At 37.2% G+C, this 16,051-nt stretch overlaps 1 protein-coding gene across 1 annotated transcript; it reads left to right on the top strand.

Moving 5' to 3' along the window:
• The first annotated feature begins 1,609 nt into the window (after positions 1-1,609).
• Positions 1,610-12,611, top strand: stpg4 (sperm-tail PG-rich repeat containing 4). The gene is made up of 7 exons (XM_056471534.1): positions 1,610-1,675; positions 4,190-4,246; positions 5,211-5,465; positions 5,726-5,790; positions 8,766-8,811; positions 12,165-12,269; positions 12,385-12,611. Exons 1-7 carry the CDS (start codon positions 1,610-1,612, stop codon positions 12,493-12,495), a joined length of 705 nt encoding a protein of 234 aa, XP_056327509.1. The 3' UTR covers positions 12,496-12,611.
• Positions 12,612-16,051: the final 3,440 nt, after the last annotated feature.

Genomic DNA, 16,051 nt, shown 5'->3' with positions numbered 1-16,051 from the left:
GTCTCAATTTTCTACAATACTGTTCCTAAGGTATGTTTATGATTTATTTTATTTGTTTTTTGTTTGTTTTTAAGACAACAGTATCTCCAGCAGAAAAGCTATCCAAAGATGCGATTTTAAATTGTAAAAATATCTGTTTTTGAAACGAAAGAAGACCGCAAAAGTCAATAATTAATTTAGCTTGACATGTTCCAAAATGAAGTTTATTTATAAACTAATTTCGAGAGGATCACATGCTTATGATTGCTTGCAGCTGGTCCCGCATTATTCAATTTATGATTCACCAATCAGACGATACCTAAGCCACTATAAATACCTAAGTTCCAAATAACAGCCATCTTCATTGTGAAGAATCCCCCCTTCCACCCCTACTCCTCCTTTCCTAGATGGGTGGCATGGTGGCCCAGTGGTTAGCACTGTCGCCTCACAGCAAGAACATCACTGGTTCTAGTCCTTACCAAGCCAGCTGACGTTTCTGTACGGAGTTTACACGTTCTCCCTGTGCTCACGTGGGTTTCCCCCGGTTTCCTCCCACCATCCAAAAACATTCAACTTAAGTTAATTGACTAATTCAAATCAGCTTCATAGACAAGCTACTACTAAGTAGTTATCTCTTAAGAACAATCACTGTATGTTCATTAGCTACAGTTCTCCCCTCTCGCCTTGCAAATGGGAGGGAGCCCTGGGCTCGAGGATGTTATGAGTTTTGGCTCTCTCGGGACAGCATGCCAAACAAGCTTTATAATCAATCATCAGCTAAGCGTGAACTCTTGAAATATAAATCTTTCTCAAAATAAAATATACTGTCTTCTAAAGGGAAGTTTTAGTTTTTTACCCAGACATTTAAGAAGAATATCTTTTAGAGCAGTAATTACAATACCATGAAATTTTTATCCAAGGTTGTCACACCGTAAGAATCTTTTACCGGCCCATGCCTACTCTTGATTAAATAAATTTGCTCTTCTGGTTTTTGGTGAACATGGTGTATGAAATGTAGTATACTGTATTAGTTGAGTTAACTTATTCATGTATCTGACTTTTTTTTTTTATTTTATCCAAAGACAACAAACCAATAAAGCATGACTGTTGTTTATGCTATGCCATAGCTGAAGTGCACTCGTTTAAGCAGACAGATCCGACAACAGTGAACTCTGGTCCTTTCAGTTCCTTGTTGGAGCATGCGTTACTGGTTTCCTAGCAACAGAAGAGTAACTCCCGGAGAGCTTCCTTCTCTGCCTCATATTGTCTCTGCTGTGTAGTTAATTTGTAGCAAAACCTAACAAACAGATGGGACACAAATAACGCTAATTTGAGGCTGTCTTTAAAATAATGTCTTTAATATATGGTTATCTTTAGATAATAACACCGTATTCGACAGTATTCGTCAAAAAGTATATAACAAAATAACTTTAAATAACAGCTCAGGCTGATTGGTCTAGAAAAAATATACATTTTAAAGATTAGAGAATGCGGTGTGCAATCTCACTGAATGTTTAAAATTAAAGTAAATAACTTACCAGACACGTGTGTATCCAGTTGTCTTAATTAATAATTTACAAAAACATTTTGTACCTAAGCAACGCTTTTTGTCGTAGTGCTGTCTGTTACCATGAACGACAGAATTATAACCGGAGGAAGAGAGAAAATATTACCCAAAGAAAAAGGCGTAGATGAGGTAAGTTTTCACATTTAATGTGATGTAAATTGATGCATAAACTATTTGCTTACTCTTTAAAATAATGTTAGCAAGTGGATGGCTGCACGGTGGCGCAGTGGGTAGCACGTTCACCTCACAGCAAGGAGGTCGCTGGTTCATTCCTCGGCTGAGTCTGTTGACGTGGTGTGGAGTTTGCATGTTGTCCACGTGCTTGTGTGGGTTTCCTCCGGGTGCTCCGGTTCCCCCACAAGTCTAGACATGTGGTACAGGAGAATTGGGTAGGCTAAATTGTCCGTATGAGTGTGTATGAATGTTTCACAGTGATGGGTTGCAGCTGGAGGGGTCAGATGTGTAAAAACGTAAGTTTTTAATTTGGAAATCTGACTTCAACTGTGTGTGCGTGTGCGTGTGCGTGTGTGTGTGTGTGTGCAAATATATATAAATATAGCAGTTAGCAATGAAAGCAGTTTTAATTTTTTTAAGAACCATTTTAAGGTAAACACTATTAGCCCCTTTAAGCTATATATATATATTTTTCGATAGTCTATAACACACCATCATTATACAATAACTTGCCTAATTACCCTAACCTGCCTAGTTAACGTAATTTGCCTAGCTAAGACTTTAAATGTCACTTTAAGCTGCATAGAAGTGTCTTGAAAAATATCTAGTCAAATATTATTTACTGTCATCATGGCAAAGATAAAATAAATCAGTTATTAGAAATGAGTTATCAAAACTATTATGTTTAGAAATGTGTTGAAAAAATTATTTCTGTTAAACAGAAATTGGGCGAAAAATAAACTGGGGGGGGGGATGTTCTAATAATTCTGACTTCAACTGTATATTTTGATATCGGGGCAACACAGTGTCTCAGGGGTAGCACTGTTGCCTCACAGGTTGCTGGTTCGAGTTTCTTTTTTTCTTTTTTTTTCTGAACCCAAAAGAAACAACTGACTTGCATAGCTGGAAAAGTAAATAATATAAAATTAAATGTCTTCAAAATATCATCTTCAACAGAAGAAAGAAGCTAAAACATGTTTTTAACAAGTCAATGGTGTGCAAATGATGACAGATTTTTCAGTTTTGGGTGAACTATCCCTTGTTTTCAAGATTCAGATTTAAGAGAGTCTGATAGTCAACATCTGTCTGTGACTGAATTGATATATGCATTTCATTCACTGGGGAAAACACAGAGTTTATGTAGCCTTTTAGTTTTTCTATTAATGCTACAGTAGATACTAATGCAACATGCTTAAGGGAAAAATAAAATAATCAAAAAACTTCAAATGATTTCCTCAGAAATTAGAGGACAGTTTTAATATATCAAAGTTTTATAAATATAAACCCCTTAGTATTAAAAAAATCTACAACCCAAAATCAGAAAAAGTTGGAATAGTATGGAAAATGCAAATAAAAAAAATAAGGTAGTGATTTGTAAATGTATTTTGACTTGTATTGCATTGCAGACAACACAACAAACATTATTTAATGTGTTCCTCATCATTTTTATTGTTGTTTTTTAAATAAACACATATTCCAATCTTGGTTCTTCCAACACATTAAAAAAAAGCAGCAGAAGCAGTAAAGCATTTACCACTTTGTAATGTTGCCATTCATTTTAACAACCCTTAAAGAAGTTCTTATATATATATATATATATATATATATATAAGAAACCCACATATATATATAAGAAACGCGCTACAGCAATTGAACTGTGGAAGTCTGGGGAGTCTGTTCTCTAATTTGTTTTCCTACAAAAAAGGTTTTTGTGCCATGATTATTTTTTAAAAATACTGTTCTATTAGCATGTTATAGCCACAACTAACATTCATTTTAAGCTAAATAATAATAGCAATAATACCAATTCCTTTCTTATATATAGCTTTTCTGGGAACTCAAATCCTCAAATCGCTTTACAGATGTTGGTGTTATGACCACCAGCAGTGTCGCCCTTGCAGGCTGCTGGGGAACACTCCTTGTCATTCTACAAATCCCATCATACCCTTCTGTCACACACCTTTTTCATTTCACCTCCTGATTACTCATTCACACAGCTGAAGCTGATGAGGACTGATTATATTGACTATATACACACCACTCACACACATATCCATGCTGAGTCTTGTTCCCTATATATAAGCATTACAAAGTGGTTTCCTGGTTTGTCTACCTGTGTTTTGACCTTGTTTGTTTTATATGTTTATGATTGTTTTGCCACCTGCCACAACCATTTACCTGTTTAGCAATTGCCCTTTGGATTATCTGCATGCAACCATCTGTCCCTGAATCTTGCCTGTCTGACTATTCCTAATAAAAGCTGCATTTGCATTCTACCCATGTTGACACCACTCATTACAGGGGGAATCATTTTATTCGCCATCCATCATGCAGTATCTACTTGGATGACGCAACAGCAGCCATTTTTCACCAGACCGCACACCAGCTGATTGGTGGAGAGTGATGGAGCCATTTATGATATACATAATAGAGGCAGTTTTTAATTTCGTTTTTTTTTTTTTTTTGCAGAAACAGAAGGATCAACTGTACTCTGACAGAAGCGGTTGGTGGAGAAATACTATTAAGGTAGGTTATACTTCATGCAAGACTTCTGCCTGATAAATATGGCCTGTTTTGCAAGACACATGAAATCAGCTTGCATATATTTTGGTGCTCAAGTTAACAAGTAACAGCTTTCACACAAGCTGCAAAAGCTGCATTAAATTACTTCAGCAGAAATCATGAGAGGTGTGCAGGCCCGGATTAAGAATTCAGAGGCCCCTAGGCACGATGTCTTGTAGGCCCCCTACCTAGCCGCACCCCTATAGCTGAATAAAAAAAAATAAGATTCATAAAATATTTGTTAAATAAAATTAATCTATAATGTATTGACTGCATTTTTTTAAAATAAATGATATACAGTACATATATTTCTAGTCTACAAAGATTTGACTAGATTTTTAAAGCATTCAAAGCATACTTTGAAAAAAAAAATACTAATACAACCAGTAAAAATTAATGGATTTCAATATACTTGTTCAAGTTCACTGAAGCAGTACTAAAATTGATATTAAAGGTATTTTTAATGTATAACTTCTACAAACTTATAATGCACATGATTTGGATATAACACCTCTCCAATCCAGTTCTTTGAGTCCTCCATAATACACATACTTATTAATGGATCCTACTTGTCTTCCTCGTGATTTAGAGTTGGCAAAATCTGATATGTAGTGGGAGAAAAAAGAAGAATGTGTTCATCAGATGCTGGATTCGAACTGGGGTTATGATCGATCGCGTCAAAGCATGTTGCCATGCGCCTTACGAGATACACCACTCACGCTGCAGGCTACTGCGCTAGCAGTAACTAGTTTATTCCAAAGAGGTGCGCTATTTGCACAAAGCCTAAATAGACACTCTAAAATCGGCTTCTTTCCCCACCCACAGGGGCCCCAAGCGCGGACGGGCCTGTGCCCATAATGCCCATTGGTTAATCCGGTCCTGGAGGTGTGAAACATGCATAAATGTAGTCTTCTCTTTCTACAAACAGAACTATCCCATTCCTGGTAGCTACCACATCCGAGACTTCTTAGAGGAGGCAGAACTCAACCCCGTGCCTAGGACATACAGCTTCAAAGGGTCTGGGCGAAATACCCTCATGTCCACCATGGGTCAAGGGGAAATGCTATTGCCTGGGGCTTATAACTTCACCAACTCAACTACTGAGGCTCTCCAGTGCCAAGCAACTTACTCTTTCAGAAGCTGTCCCAGACCTGACAACTACACTTTAGGCCTCAGGGATAAGGTCAGTAAGTCACAATGAACAGGACATCATTCCAATCACCTCCAGGGAATCAAATGATCCCCAAAGAGGTTTGAGACCAATACAGCATTCAGATGTATACTGTACCATGTGTTGTTTATTTGCATTATACTGCATTATTTGGTACTTGATGCTAAAAATAAAAGCTAAATATCTTTATAACAGTGGCTCAAATAAAGATACTGCCTAAGTATATGATTAGGTGTGTCATTGATGTATCAGTGTTTGTGTGTTCAACACAGGATATTAACCTCTCACCAGGTCATTATGATATTACAGAGAAGCCAGTCTCCAAGTCACCCTGCAAGTGAGTAGCCTTCACACTCAGCATGTTTTCATAAACTCTGAGTCAGACAACATCACAAATTGAATCTCAGAAATGTTTATCCATGGTGTCTTTAGTAGTTATTATTATTCAAGGTTCTATCTGTGTTCTGAATGCAAACTCACAAACACATTTAAATCCGTAAACAAATCGGCATGCATCGCGTTTTCAACATGGCTTTAGACATGATATGAGAATATAAAGAGTTAACCAGATACACTACAAGCGATTACAAGTAACAAAACACAATTAAATACATAATTTGCAAGCTAGAGAAAACAAGAAGGCAACCATTTTAATCACACTTACTTACACTTGTGAATTAGAGGAAGAAACTGACTCATTTACTGTGTACTGTAAAGTTCCTGTCAAGCTCTGCAAAGTCCCATACATCAATAGTCTTTCCTGATCCTTTCCGAATCCTCCATTGTAGGCATGTAGATTGCTGAAGCACTCGTCAGAAAAATAACGAGAACAGCACAAGGCTGGGGCTATGATGCTGAGGTATTTTTGCAAAAATAAACCTCAACCACTGATGAAAGATGAAACTCTTCACAGTTTCATCTTACTATTCCAATAATATCCAGCTGAGCACAACGTCTTCGCGACATGATTCAATCGGCATCTGCTACAGTGCTCTTCTTCTTGTTCTTCCTTGCTACTGTGTTTGTGGGCAGGGCCGGGGGTGGGGTGGGGGGGGTTAAATTTTCCCAGGTTTGCATGCGCAACAAATGGGCGGGGCTTAAGTTCCATATCCACATCACGCCGGCACAGCTGAAGACTCATTATCAAGACTATTCATTTGAAGCACGATGAGTCGACTCTTTTATAGATTAATCAATAGTTTTAAACATGGCACACTTTCAGATTTAAGCCTTAGCTGGATATTTCACTTCACTTAGAGCTGTGTTACACACTACATGGAAGGTCATTTTCAAAAACCCATAATAGGGGCTCTTTATACAAAAGAAGATATTTTGAAGAACGTTTAAAACTTGTTACCATTGACTTCCATAGTAGGAATTACAAATACTATGGCTACAAGGCCAAGGCTAGTTAAGATTACAGCTTTCCAGCTTTCTTAAAATATCTTCTCTTGTGTTCAATCCTATATCCTAATATCCAATATTCTAATTTAATAATATTTGATAATTAAAATATGGCTTAAGTATTTGGTTTTGTCTAAGCCCTGTCTGTGATACCAGGCCTACTGTATTGACCCTATTATGCAATGCGGTAATACACTTTTTTTGTGACCTGTTTTAGAACTTCCAATTCAGTTGCCCATGGTAAAATTGACTTGGAAAAATAAATGCTAGAAAATGGTCAATCTAGCATCACGGTGGCACAGTGGGTAGCACGATCGCTTCACAGCTAGAAGGTCGCTGGTTCGAGCCCCAGCTGGGTCAGATGGAGTTTGCAAGTTCTCCCTGTGTTGATGTGGGTTTCCTCAGGGTGCTCCGGTTTCCCCCACAGTCCAAAGACCTGCGCTATACAGTTAGTGAATTGAATAAGCTAAATTGACCATAGTGTATGTGTGTGAAAGAATGCGTATGGGTGTTTTCCATTGTTGGGTTGCAGCTGGAAGGGCATCTGCAGTGTTTAACATATGCTGGACAAGTTGGCAGTTCATTACGCTGTGGCAACCCCTGATAAATAAATGGACTAAGCCAATCTACTTGCTCTACAAACTAGTGTGTTCTATAAAAGGGGTGCGCAAACTTGGTCTTGGAGGGTCCTGCAGAGTTTAGCTCCAACTTGCTTCAACACACATGCAAGGAAGTTTCTTGTATACCTTGTAAGAACTTGATTAGCTGGTTCAGGTGTGTCTAATTGAGGTTGAAGCTAAACTCTGCAGAACACCGGCCCCCCAGTACAGAGTTTGGGCACCCCTGTTGAATGTGACTGGAAGTCATGAGCCATTAAGTTCCAATAGATGTTCTCGATTGTACATGAAGAATAAGGTCAATACTTATTGTTTACAGCAATGATGTGACATTATTTTGAACTTAATTTTAACTTCTTATTTAGCAAAATTTATTACTTCTCCTAGCTGATGATTGATTATAAAGCTTGTTTGGCATGCTGTCCCGGGAGAGAGCCCTGAGCTCATAAGATCCTCAAGCCCGGGACTCCCTGCCGTTTGCAATGCGAGAGGGGAGTTTAAGCTCAGGTAGATCTTGAGAACTCCCCTGCTGTAGTAGCTAATGAACAGACAGCGATTGTTCTTACTAGTAGCATGTCTTTGGTGCCGATTTGGATTAGTCAATTAACTTAAGTTGCATGTTTTTGGATGGTGGGAGGACACTGGGGAACCCGGGGGAACCCACGTGAGCACGGGGAAAACGTGTAAACTCCACACAGAAATGTCGGCTGGCTTGTTAAGGACTAGAATCGGTGTTCTTGCTGTAAGGCAACAGTGCTAACCACTGGGCCACCATGCCTCCCATCTTATATATAGTTTATAAATAAACTTCACATATGATGTCACTAACGACAGTTCAAACCATCGTGGTTTCAATGATGTACAAAGCAGAATTTAAGAAAACCTTTGGTTTTGGAAGTTAATGGCTGCAATCACCTTTTGCTTGCCAAATTTTGTTTGAAATTTGTTACATGCAACTGAAAAACTAAAGAATCATTTATTTATAAACTTCTGTAAATGTGTTCAACTGCAAAATGCAATTTTACAGTGGTATAAAGGCCTTTTACACCGCTGTGAATGTTGCATAACTGCATTAATGTCAGCTAGTTTTATTTTTTCTTAACATAAATTGTGCTAAAATTCTAATATTTGCAGCGTAAGTACAAACCTAAAGTCTCAGACTGATTAGACCAATAGAAGAAACCTTATTGTGGGTAGTGTTTGATCTGTTTGCTGACTCTTCCTCTCCTCTCCTCCTCCTTGTCTGTACCATTTTATTATCTTCTCCTATAACACTCATCTCTTATTGCAGACATGTGATGTTCAGATCAGTGGTACAGAGGGTCAGCTTTCTCCCGGTAAGTTTCAATGTGAATATCAGTAACTTACCCTTTATGCATACATTAAAACCTCCTTTACCACAGGATGTTTTATCATCAATCATGTGTGTGCACCTTATGCACTCCAGTGTTGGCTGGTTATTTGAGCTGTACTGACAGCTGTCTTGTGCTGACAGAACAGAAAAGATGCTAAATCATCCTCTGGGTCTCATTAGGGTGAACATTAGGGCTTTGTGTAGTTGTTAGAGGGTGTTGCTTTATGTATGACAAGTCATTTGTCAAAGGTTAAGTAGCAACGAAACCTCAAACTCATTCTTAAGATAACAGATCAACAGCTTTCACAGCTTAAGCCTGGGAAACAGAATATTTTAGTTTCAAGCGAAGCCAGATAAATAGCTGTTTTGTTACGTACAAACAAACAAACAAACAAACAAACAAACAAACAAACAAACAAACAGCGTTCTTGACTGAATCAGTGCCATTTTAGGTAAATGAACGATTTTTTTTCCAGTGGTGGATATACAACCCCAAATCAGAAAAAATTGGGATAGTATGGAAAACACACACACACGCACGCACGCACACACGCGCACACACACACACAAAGAAAGTTCCAAATTTACATTGACTTGTATTTCATTTCAAACAACATGGACACGAAATATTTCATGTTTTGTCCAGTCAACTTGATTTCATTTATAAATATACATAATTTCCTGTCATTCAGACCTGCAATACATTCCAAAAAAGTTGGGACAGAAGCAATTTAGGGCTAGTAATCAGGTAAATTGGTTAAATGATGTGCTTTGAAACAGGTGATGTCAACAGGTGATTTTAATTATGATTTGGTACAAAAGCAGCACCCAAGAAAGGTCTAGTCCTTTGGGAGCTAAGATGGGCCGAGGATCGCAAGTTTGCCAATAAATATGTGAGAAAGCTATTGTAATGTTTAAAAACATTGTTCCTCAAAGAACGATAGGAAGACATTTGGATATTTCATCTTCAACAGTGCATAACATAAATAAAAGGAATTTGGAGGAATTTTAGTGCGTAAAGGACAAGGGTGCAAGCCTAAGCTGAACTACCGTGATCTCCCTCAGGCAGCACTGCATCAAGAATCGTTATTCATTTATAAGCGATATCACCACATGGGCTCAGAACTACTTTGGCAAACCTTTGTCAAGTACAGTACCAATTTTTCAAGGCTGATTTTTTTTATAGATGTATTTTCAAACTTCAGATTTTTTGTGTTCTGAATTCATAGACTGCAGATATTGGGTTTGTAAAAAAATGTTTCAAATTTATTGAAGAAATTCAGAACATCAAATTCAATATCTTAAAATTCAAAACCAGAAATTGCTGAATCTGAATTTCACGATCTGAATTTCTGGTTTTGAATTTTAGGATGTTGAATTTGATGTTCTGAACACAAAAAATCTGAAGTTTGAAAATACATCTATAAAAAATCAGCCTTGAAAAATTCCGTTGTCTTAAATTTCAGATGTTCAATATTCAAGTTATGAAATTCAAATTAAGACATTCAAAACAGTTTTTAATAGTATATAAAAATTCAGATTTATTAAATTACAATTGTCAATATTTAAAATTAACACAATTCAAATTCAGTTAGTTTTGGCATATTATTAGCACCTTAAACCAGAAGCTATTTCTCAGTCTTGAACTCTGTAAAACATTCCTTTAAAGCGCACACACACACACACACACACACACACACACACACACACACACACACACACACACACAATTGTGTTCTTTGCTGTATTCTAAAAAATATACAATTGTTTTACATATGTTCATTTTTTTTATATTTTACATACAGTTTGTTTGTGGGGTTGTTGTATGCTGTATGCTAATAAATATTTGTTTCTTCATGTCTTCATTGGTGTTTACAGTGTACGTTTTACTCCTCTTAGCAGATTACTTTCACCATAAAACATTGTATTGTAACAGATATATGGCTATAGAAGAGCAAAGAGCTTTAGATTTAGAACAACAGTGTTGACATGCTCTATCCAAACATTTACTATTATAAAAGAAGTGTTTGCCATTTGATGCAAATGCTTCATTCTGACACGTGTTTATGGCATTTTGAATGCAGGGTTACATTTTGAAGGAAATGTGAAGCATTTAGCATTTCTTTTGTGCAGTTTTGGGTGTTTTGTGTAGAGTTTTGAATTGGTTTGTGCTTTTGTTTTTGGTTTTTTGAATTTTGAAAATGTGTGTAAGCAGGTGGGAAAAAAAATTAAATATAGGCTAAATTAGAATTATACTTGACTAAATGGGCTAACAGAGATGTATTTAGAGTTTAAAGCTTTGGCAAATATAAATGTATGATTGTTCATATTGTCTGCGATGAAATACAGGTCAATTTGTTAATCATTACTTTCTTTTTTTATTTGTGTTTTCTATACTGCCCCATTTTTTTCTGATTTGGGATTGTATATTCATTCATTCGTTTTCTTTTCGTCATAGTCTCATTATTTATTCGGGGTCGCCACAGCGGAATGAACCACCAACTTATCCAGCATATGTTTTACGCAGCAGATGCCCTTCCAGCTGCAACCCATCAGTGGGAAATATCCATGCACACTCATTTACACACATACTCATAGTATTAAGCTGTAGAACGAAACGATACAAAAATAGTTTCATACCAGGAGACATTTGACATTTAAATAAGGCATAGACTAAAGCAGGGGTGTTTCTGTGACTTGTATATTTTAGATTGTTTTAAACATTTATGGGGGGGGGGTGCTTGAAGTGATTTGAAGTGATTATTTATTTATTCTTTATAAGTGTTTTTATGTTTATGCCTTATGTCTTAATGTTCATTTGTTGTTGTTACTATGTGAGCTTTTTGTGTGGCACTGTTATGAGATGAGGACTCTTGACAAATCTACCTTCGAGTATAAATAAAGTAACCTACCTACCTACCTACACTACGGTTAATTTTAGCATACCCAATTGACATATACCACATGTCTTTGGATTTGTGGGTGAAACCGGAGCACCCAAAGGAAACCCACTTGAATATGGGGAGAACATGCAAACTCCACACAGAATTGCTAACTAGGATTCAACGTGCTACCCACTGCGCCACCGTGTCACCGGGTTGTATATATACATATATTTTTTTAAATATAAATTTCAATAATTTATTTTGAAAAGTGCACAGTGAAAGTCCAAAATGACAGATGAAAAAAAGTATCGTAATAGTTCACAGGACAGTATTTGGGTGAACTGTTCCAACAGATGGCTAATTCAGTTACATTATTTTGTTGTATTGACTAAAATATTCAAATCTCAACCTTTAAAACTATTTTTTTGTGTTGAATTTTTGATGTATTCAGAAAGAGGGACCAGCACCTGGACATTATAACCCAAGACAAAACACAGGCACTGCAGTAACTTCCTGTTTTAGGTCAACAGTACCACGTCTATATGGTGTGCACATGGTGAGATTTTACTATCCTACATTTACAAAAGCAAAACCAGTGCATTGATTTCTAAATATTACAGAACTACATGTGTTGAGTAAAATTTAGCTGAAACCTTTTTGTTTTTTGGAAGGGAACTCCGGGACCAGCTACATATCAGCTCACATGGCACAAAGGCCAGCGGAATAGCACTGAGATTAAAATAAACAAGACCCACAACCTCCTTTTCCGCCACATACCTTGAAATTACCCCTCCCTTGTGCCTTTGGTTTTCCCATAATTAAAAATTTCATTTGTTCATCAGAGGTCACCACAGTGGAATGAACTGCCAACTTATCCAGCGTGTTTTAAACAGGTGTGTTTTCAGGTGTATTCTATTTTACGTTATATTAAATTGACAATAAATGAAATTAGTTGTACTTAAAAGTGTTTTTGACCCAGTTATTTCTTGCATCTCTATTCATATCATTATAATTTAACAACCACTGTGTCTTGTAAAAATGTACTGAAAAACATTCATTCGCTCATTTTCCTTTAGCGTTGTCCATGATTTATCTGGGGTCACCACAGTGGATTGAACCGCCAACTTATCCAGCATATGTTTTACAAAGCGGATGCCCTTCCAGCCGCTACCCAGTACTGGGGAACTCCCTTTCACTCGTACATTCACACACACTTATACACTACGGCCAATTTACTTAATTTAATTCACCTATACCACATGTCTTTGGATTGTGGGGGAAACAGGAGCACCTGAAGGAAACCCACGCGAACACAGAGAGAACATAAACTCCTCACAGACCCACCAACTGGCCCAGCCGGGGCTCGAATCAGAAACTTTCTTGCTGTGAGGTGACAGTGCTAACCACTGCACCACCATGCCGCCATATTGACAAATATTATAAGTAACATTTACTTTGATATATACATTTTTAAGGATCTTTCTGAAATTTAGTACTTTAAACATAATTATTTGAGTGTTCAATTTATATAAACATTAATTGTAAAATAAAGTAAAACTATATACTATTAACATTTAATTCTTTACAAATTATTTAATATCTTTAATAACAATCTTTGTGTACTTGATAAGCTTGTTAAAACTTGTTAGAAGCTTGTTAAAAGTCGAAAACAATGGTTTAATGCATTTTAAAGTATACATTTACTGTTAAAATATTTAGAAACATGAAAGCGGATTCTCTCTAAAAAATCTTAGTGGCTTTTGATTTCTTTAATATTTTGCACATTTTATTTATATTAAGACAGGTCCAATTCTTTCTGTTATATCATGACCTGAATGTATTATAATGTATATTTATATAGCGCATTTATATAACCACCAGTGTGCAGCATCCACTTGGATGATGCAAAGGCTGTCACAGGACAACAGCGCCAATGCGTTAACCACACACCAGCTATAGGGGTAGTGGAGGCCATGATGGGTAAGGCAGGATGGAAGGAATTTGGCCAGGACACTGAGGTTACACCCTTACTCTTTACCAGAGGTGCCATGGGATTTTTAATGACCACAGAAAGTCAGGACTTCAGTTTAACATCTCATCTGAAAGACTGTGCCCCTCATATAATGCACAAAGCTGTGTCATGACTCACATAACTCATTTAGCCTGAACAAAGAGGTCAGTATCGGACTATAAAACAGCTGTTTACAACACTCACACAATAGCCAGATTAACCCCATTATTAAGGTCATGAAAAACTCTGCTAACTTTAATTATACTCAGCATGCACGTTTGCATAACATGTAACTTCATCCAAAAGTCTTAGATAACTAGTGAAATACATCTCTTTCCTCTCTTTTTGAACCTTCTGGAGGTTCCATTTGATCTCTAAATAACACAATAATCCCACAATAATGAGTGTGGCTTACATATGTGGTGCGGTCTTTAAAATAGGATAATGGCGAATAATGAACCATATATATATATTTTCCCATGGGGATTTTAAAAATGTGATGTGCCATGAACCAAACCAATGAGGTGAAACCATTTTGAACAGAAGCATGTCAAAAATCCCAACAGTGTGAAAGAATTTCAATCCCATGAATCATTGCAAATAATGCAGCAGAGTTAAAAATGACAGATAAATATCCACCTTTTTCTACATATGACTTCCGTATAAAAGAGCTTATATAAAGTGTCTATTATTTTCAGTTTTTTTTAAATACATAACTTTTTTGTTTACAGTTTAATTCAATAATTCACACAAAGCTTCATGGGGCAGGGGAAAAAAGATAAATAAATGTGTTAAAGTAGTTGGTTGTGTGTGTAGAAACTATAGTAAATTTCACATTTATTGCAAAATATACACATGTAACATAGATTATGTATTTTGCTTTATAGGTGTAACATACAATACTGGCAACAGAGCTGAGGATCCAAATGCAGCGTCTTTATTGACAAGAGTAGTCAATGGTAGGCAATGGTCAATCACAGGAGCAAAGTGTACATAAAGAGCAAGAGTAGTCGGTACACAGGCAAAGAGATCGGTCCAGGCAGCTAACTACAAGAAACAATAAACACAGCGAGGGTCAGGAAACACTGCATGGAACAGTCAAACAAGGAAACTGCTTCATATTGTACAGTGCATCCAGAATGTATTCATAGCGCCTCACTTTTACCACATTTTTTTTATGTTACAGCCTTTTTCAAAATGGATTAAATTAATTTATTTCCTCAACATTCTACACACAATACCCCATGATGAAAATGTGAAAAAAGAGTTTTTGAAATTGTTTCAAAATTATTAAAAATAAAAAACCTGAAAAATCACATGTATATAAGTATTCACAGCCTTTGGCGTGAAGCTCTAAATTGAGCTCAGGTACATCCTGTTTCCACCGATAATTCTTAAGATGTTTCAGCAGCTTAATTGGAGTTCACCTGTGGTAAATTCAGTTTGAAAAGGCATACATATGTCTATATAAGATCCTAGGTTTGACAGTGCATGTCAAAGCACAAACCAAGCAAGAACACAAAGGAAGGAGTCTGTAGACCTCACAGAAAGGATTGTTTCAAGGCACAAGCCTTGGAAAAATTTCTGCTGCTCTAAAAGTTCTAATGAGCACAGTGGACTCCATCATTTGTAAGTGTAAGATGTTAGGAACCACCAGGACTCTTCCTAGAGCTGGCCGGCCATCTAAGCTGAAGGATTGAGGTAGAAAGGTCTTAATCAGGGAGGTGATCAATAACCCAATGGTCACTCTGTCTGAGCTCCAGCATTCTTCTGTGGAGAGAGGAGAACCTTACAGAAGAACAACCATCTGTGCAGCAATCCACCAATCAGGCCTGTATGGTAGAGTGGCCAGACGAAAGCCCCTCATCGCTGAAATTTGCCAAAAGGCATCTGAAGGACTCTCAGACCATAAGAAACAAAATTCTCTGGTCTGATGAGACTAAAATTGAACTCTTTGGAGTGAATGCCAGGCGTTATGTTAAGAGAAAACCAGGCACCACTCATCACCAGGCTAATACCATCCCTACAGTGAAGCATGGTGGTGGCAGTATCAAGCTGTGGGGATGTTTTTTAGCAGCAGGAACTAGAAGACTAGTCATGATAGAGGGAAAGATGAATGCAGCAATGTACAGAGACATCCTGAATGAAAACCTGCTTCAGAGTGCTCCTGACCTCAGACTGGGGCATTCATCTTCCAGCAGGACAATGAGCCAAAGCACACCGCCAAAATATCAATGGAGTGGCTTCACAACAGCTCCGTGAATGTCCTTGAGTGGCCCAGCCAGAGCCCAGACCCAAATCCTATTGAACATCTCTGGAGAGATCTG

This window comes from Danio aesculapii, chromosome 13 (assembly GCF_903798145.1).
Source record: "Danio aesculapii chromosome 13, fDanAes4.1, whole genome shotgun sequence".
Classification (NCBI taxonomy): domain Eukaryota; kingdom Metazoa; phylum Chordata; class Actinopteri; order Cypriniformes; family Danionidae; genus Danio; species Danio aesculapii.
The sequence above is the reverse complement of the archived record's forward strand: the minus strand, read 5'-3'. Positions and strand labels throughout refer to the sequence as shown.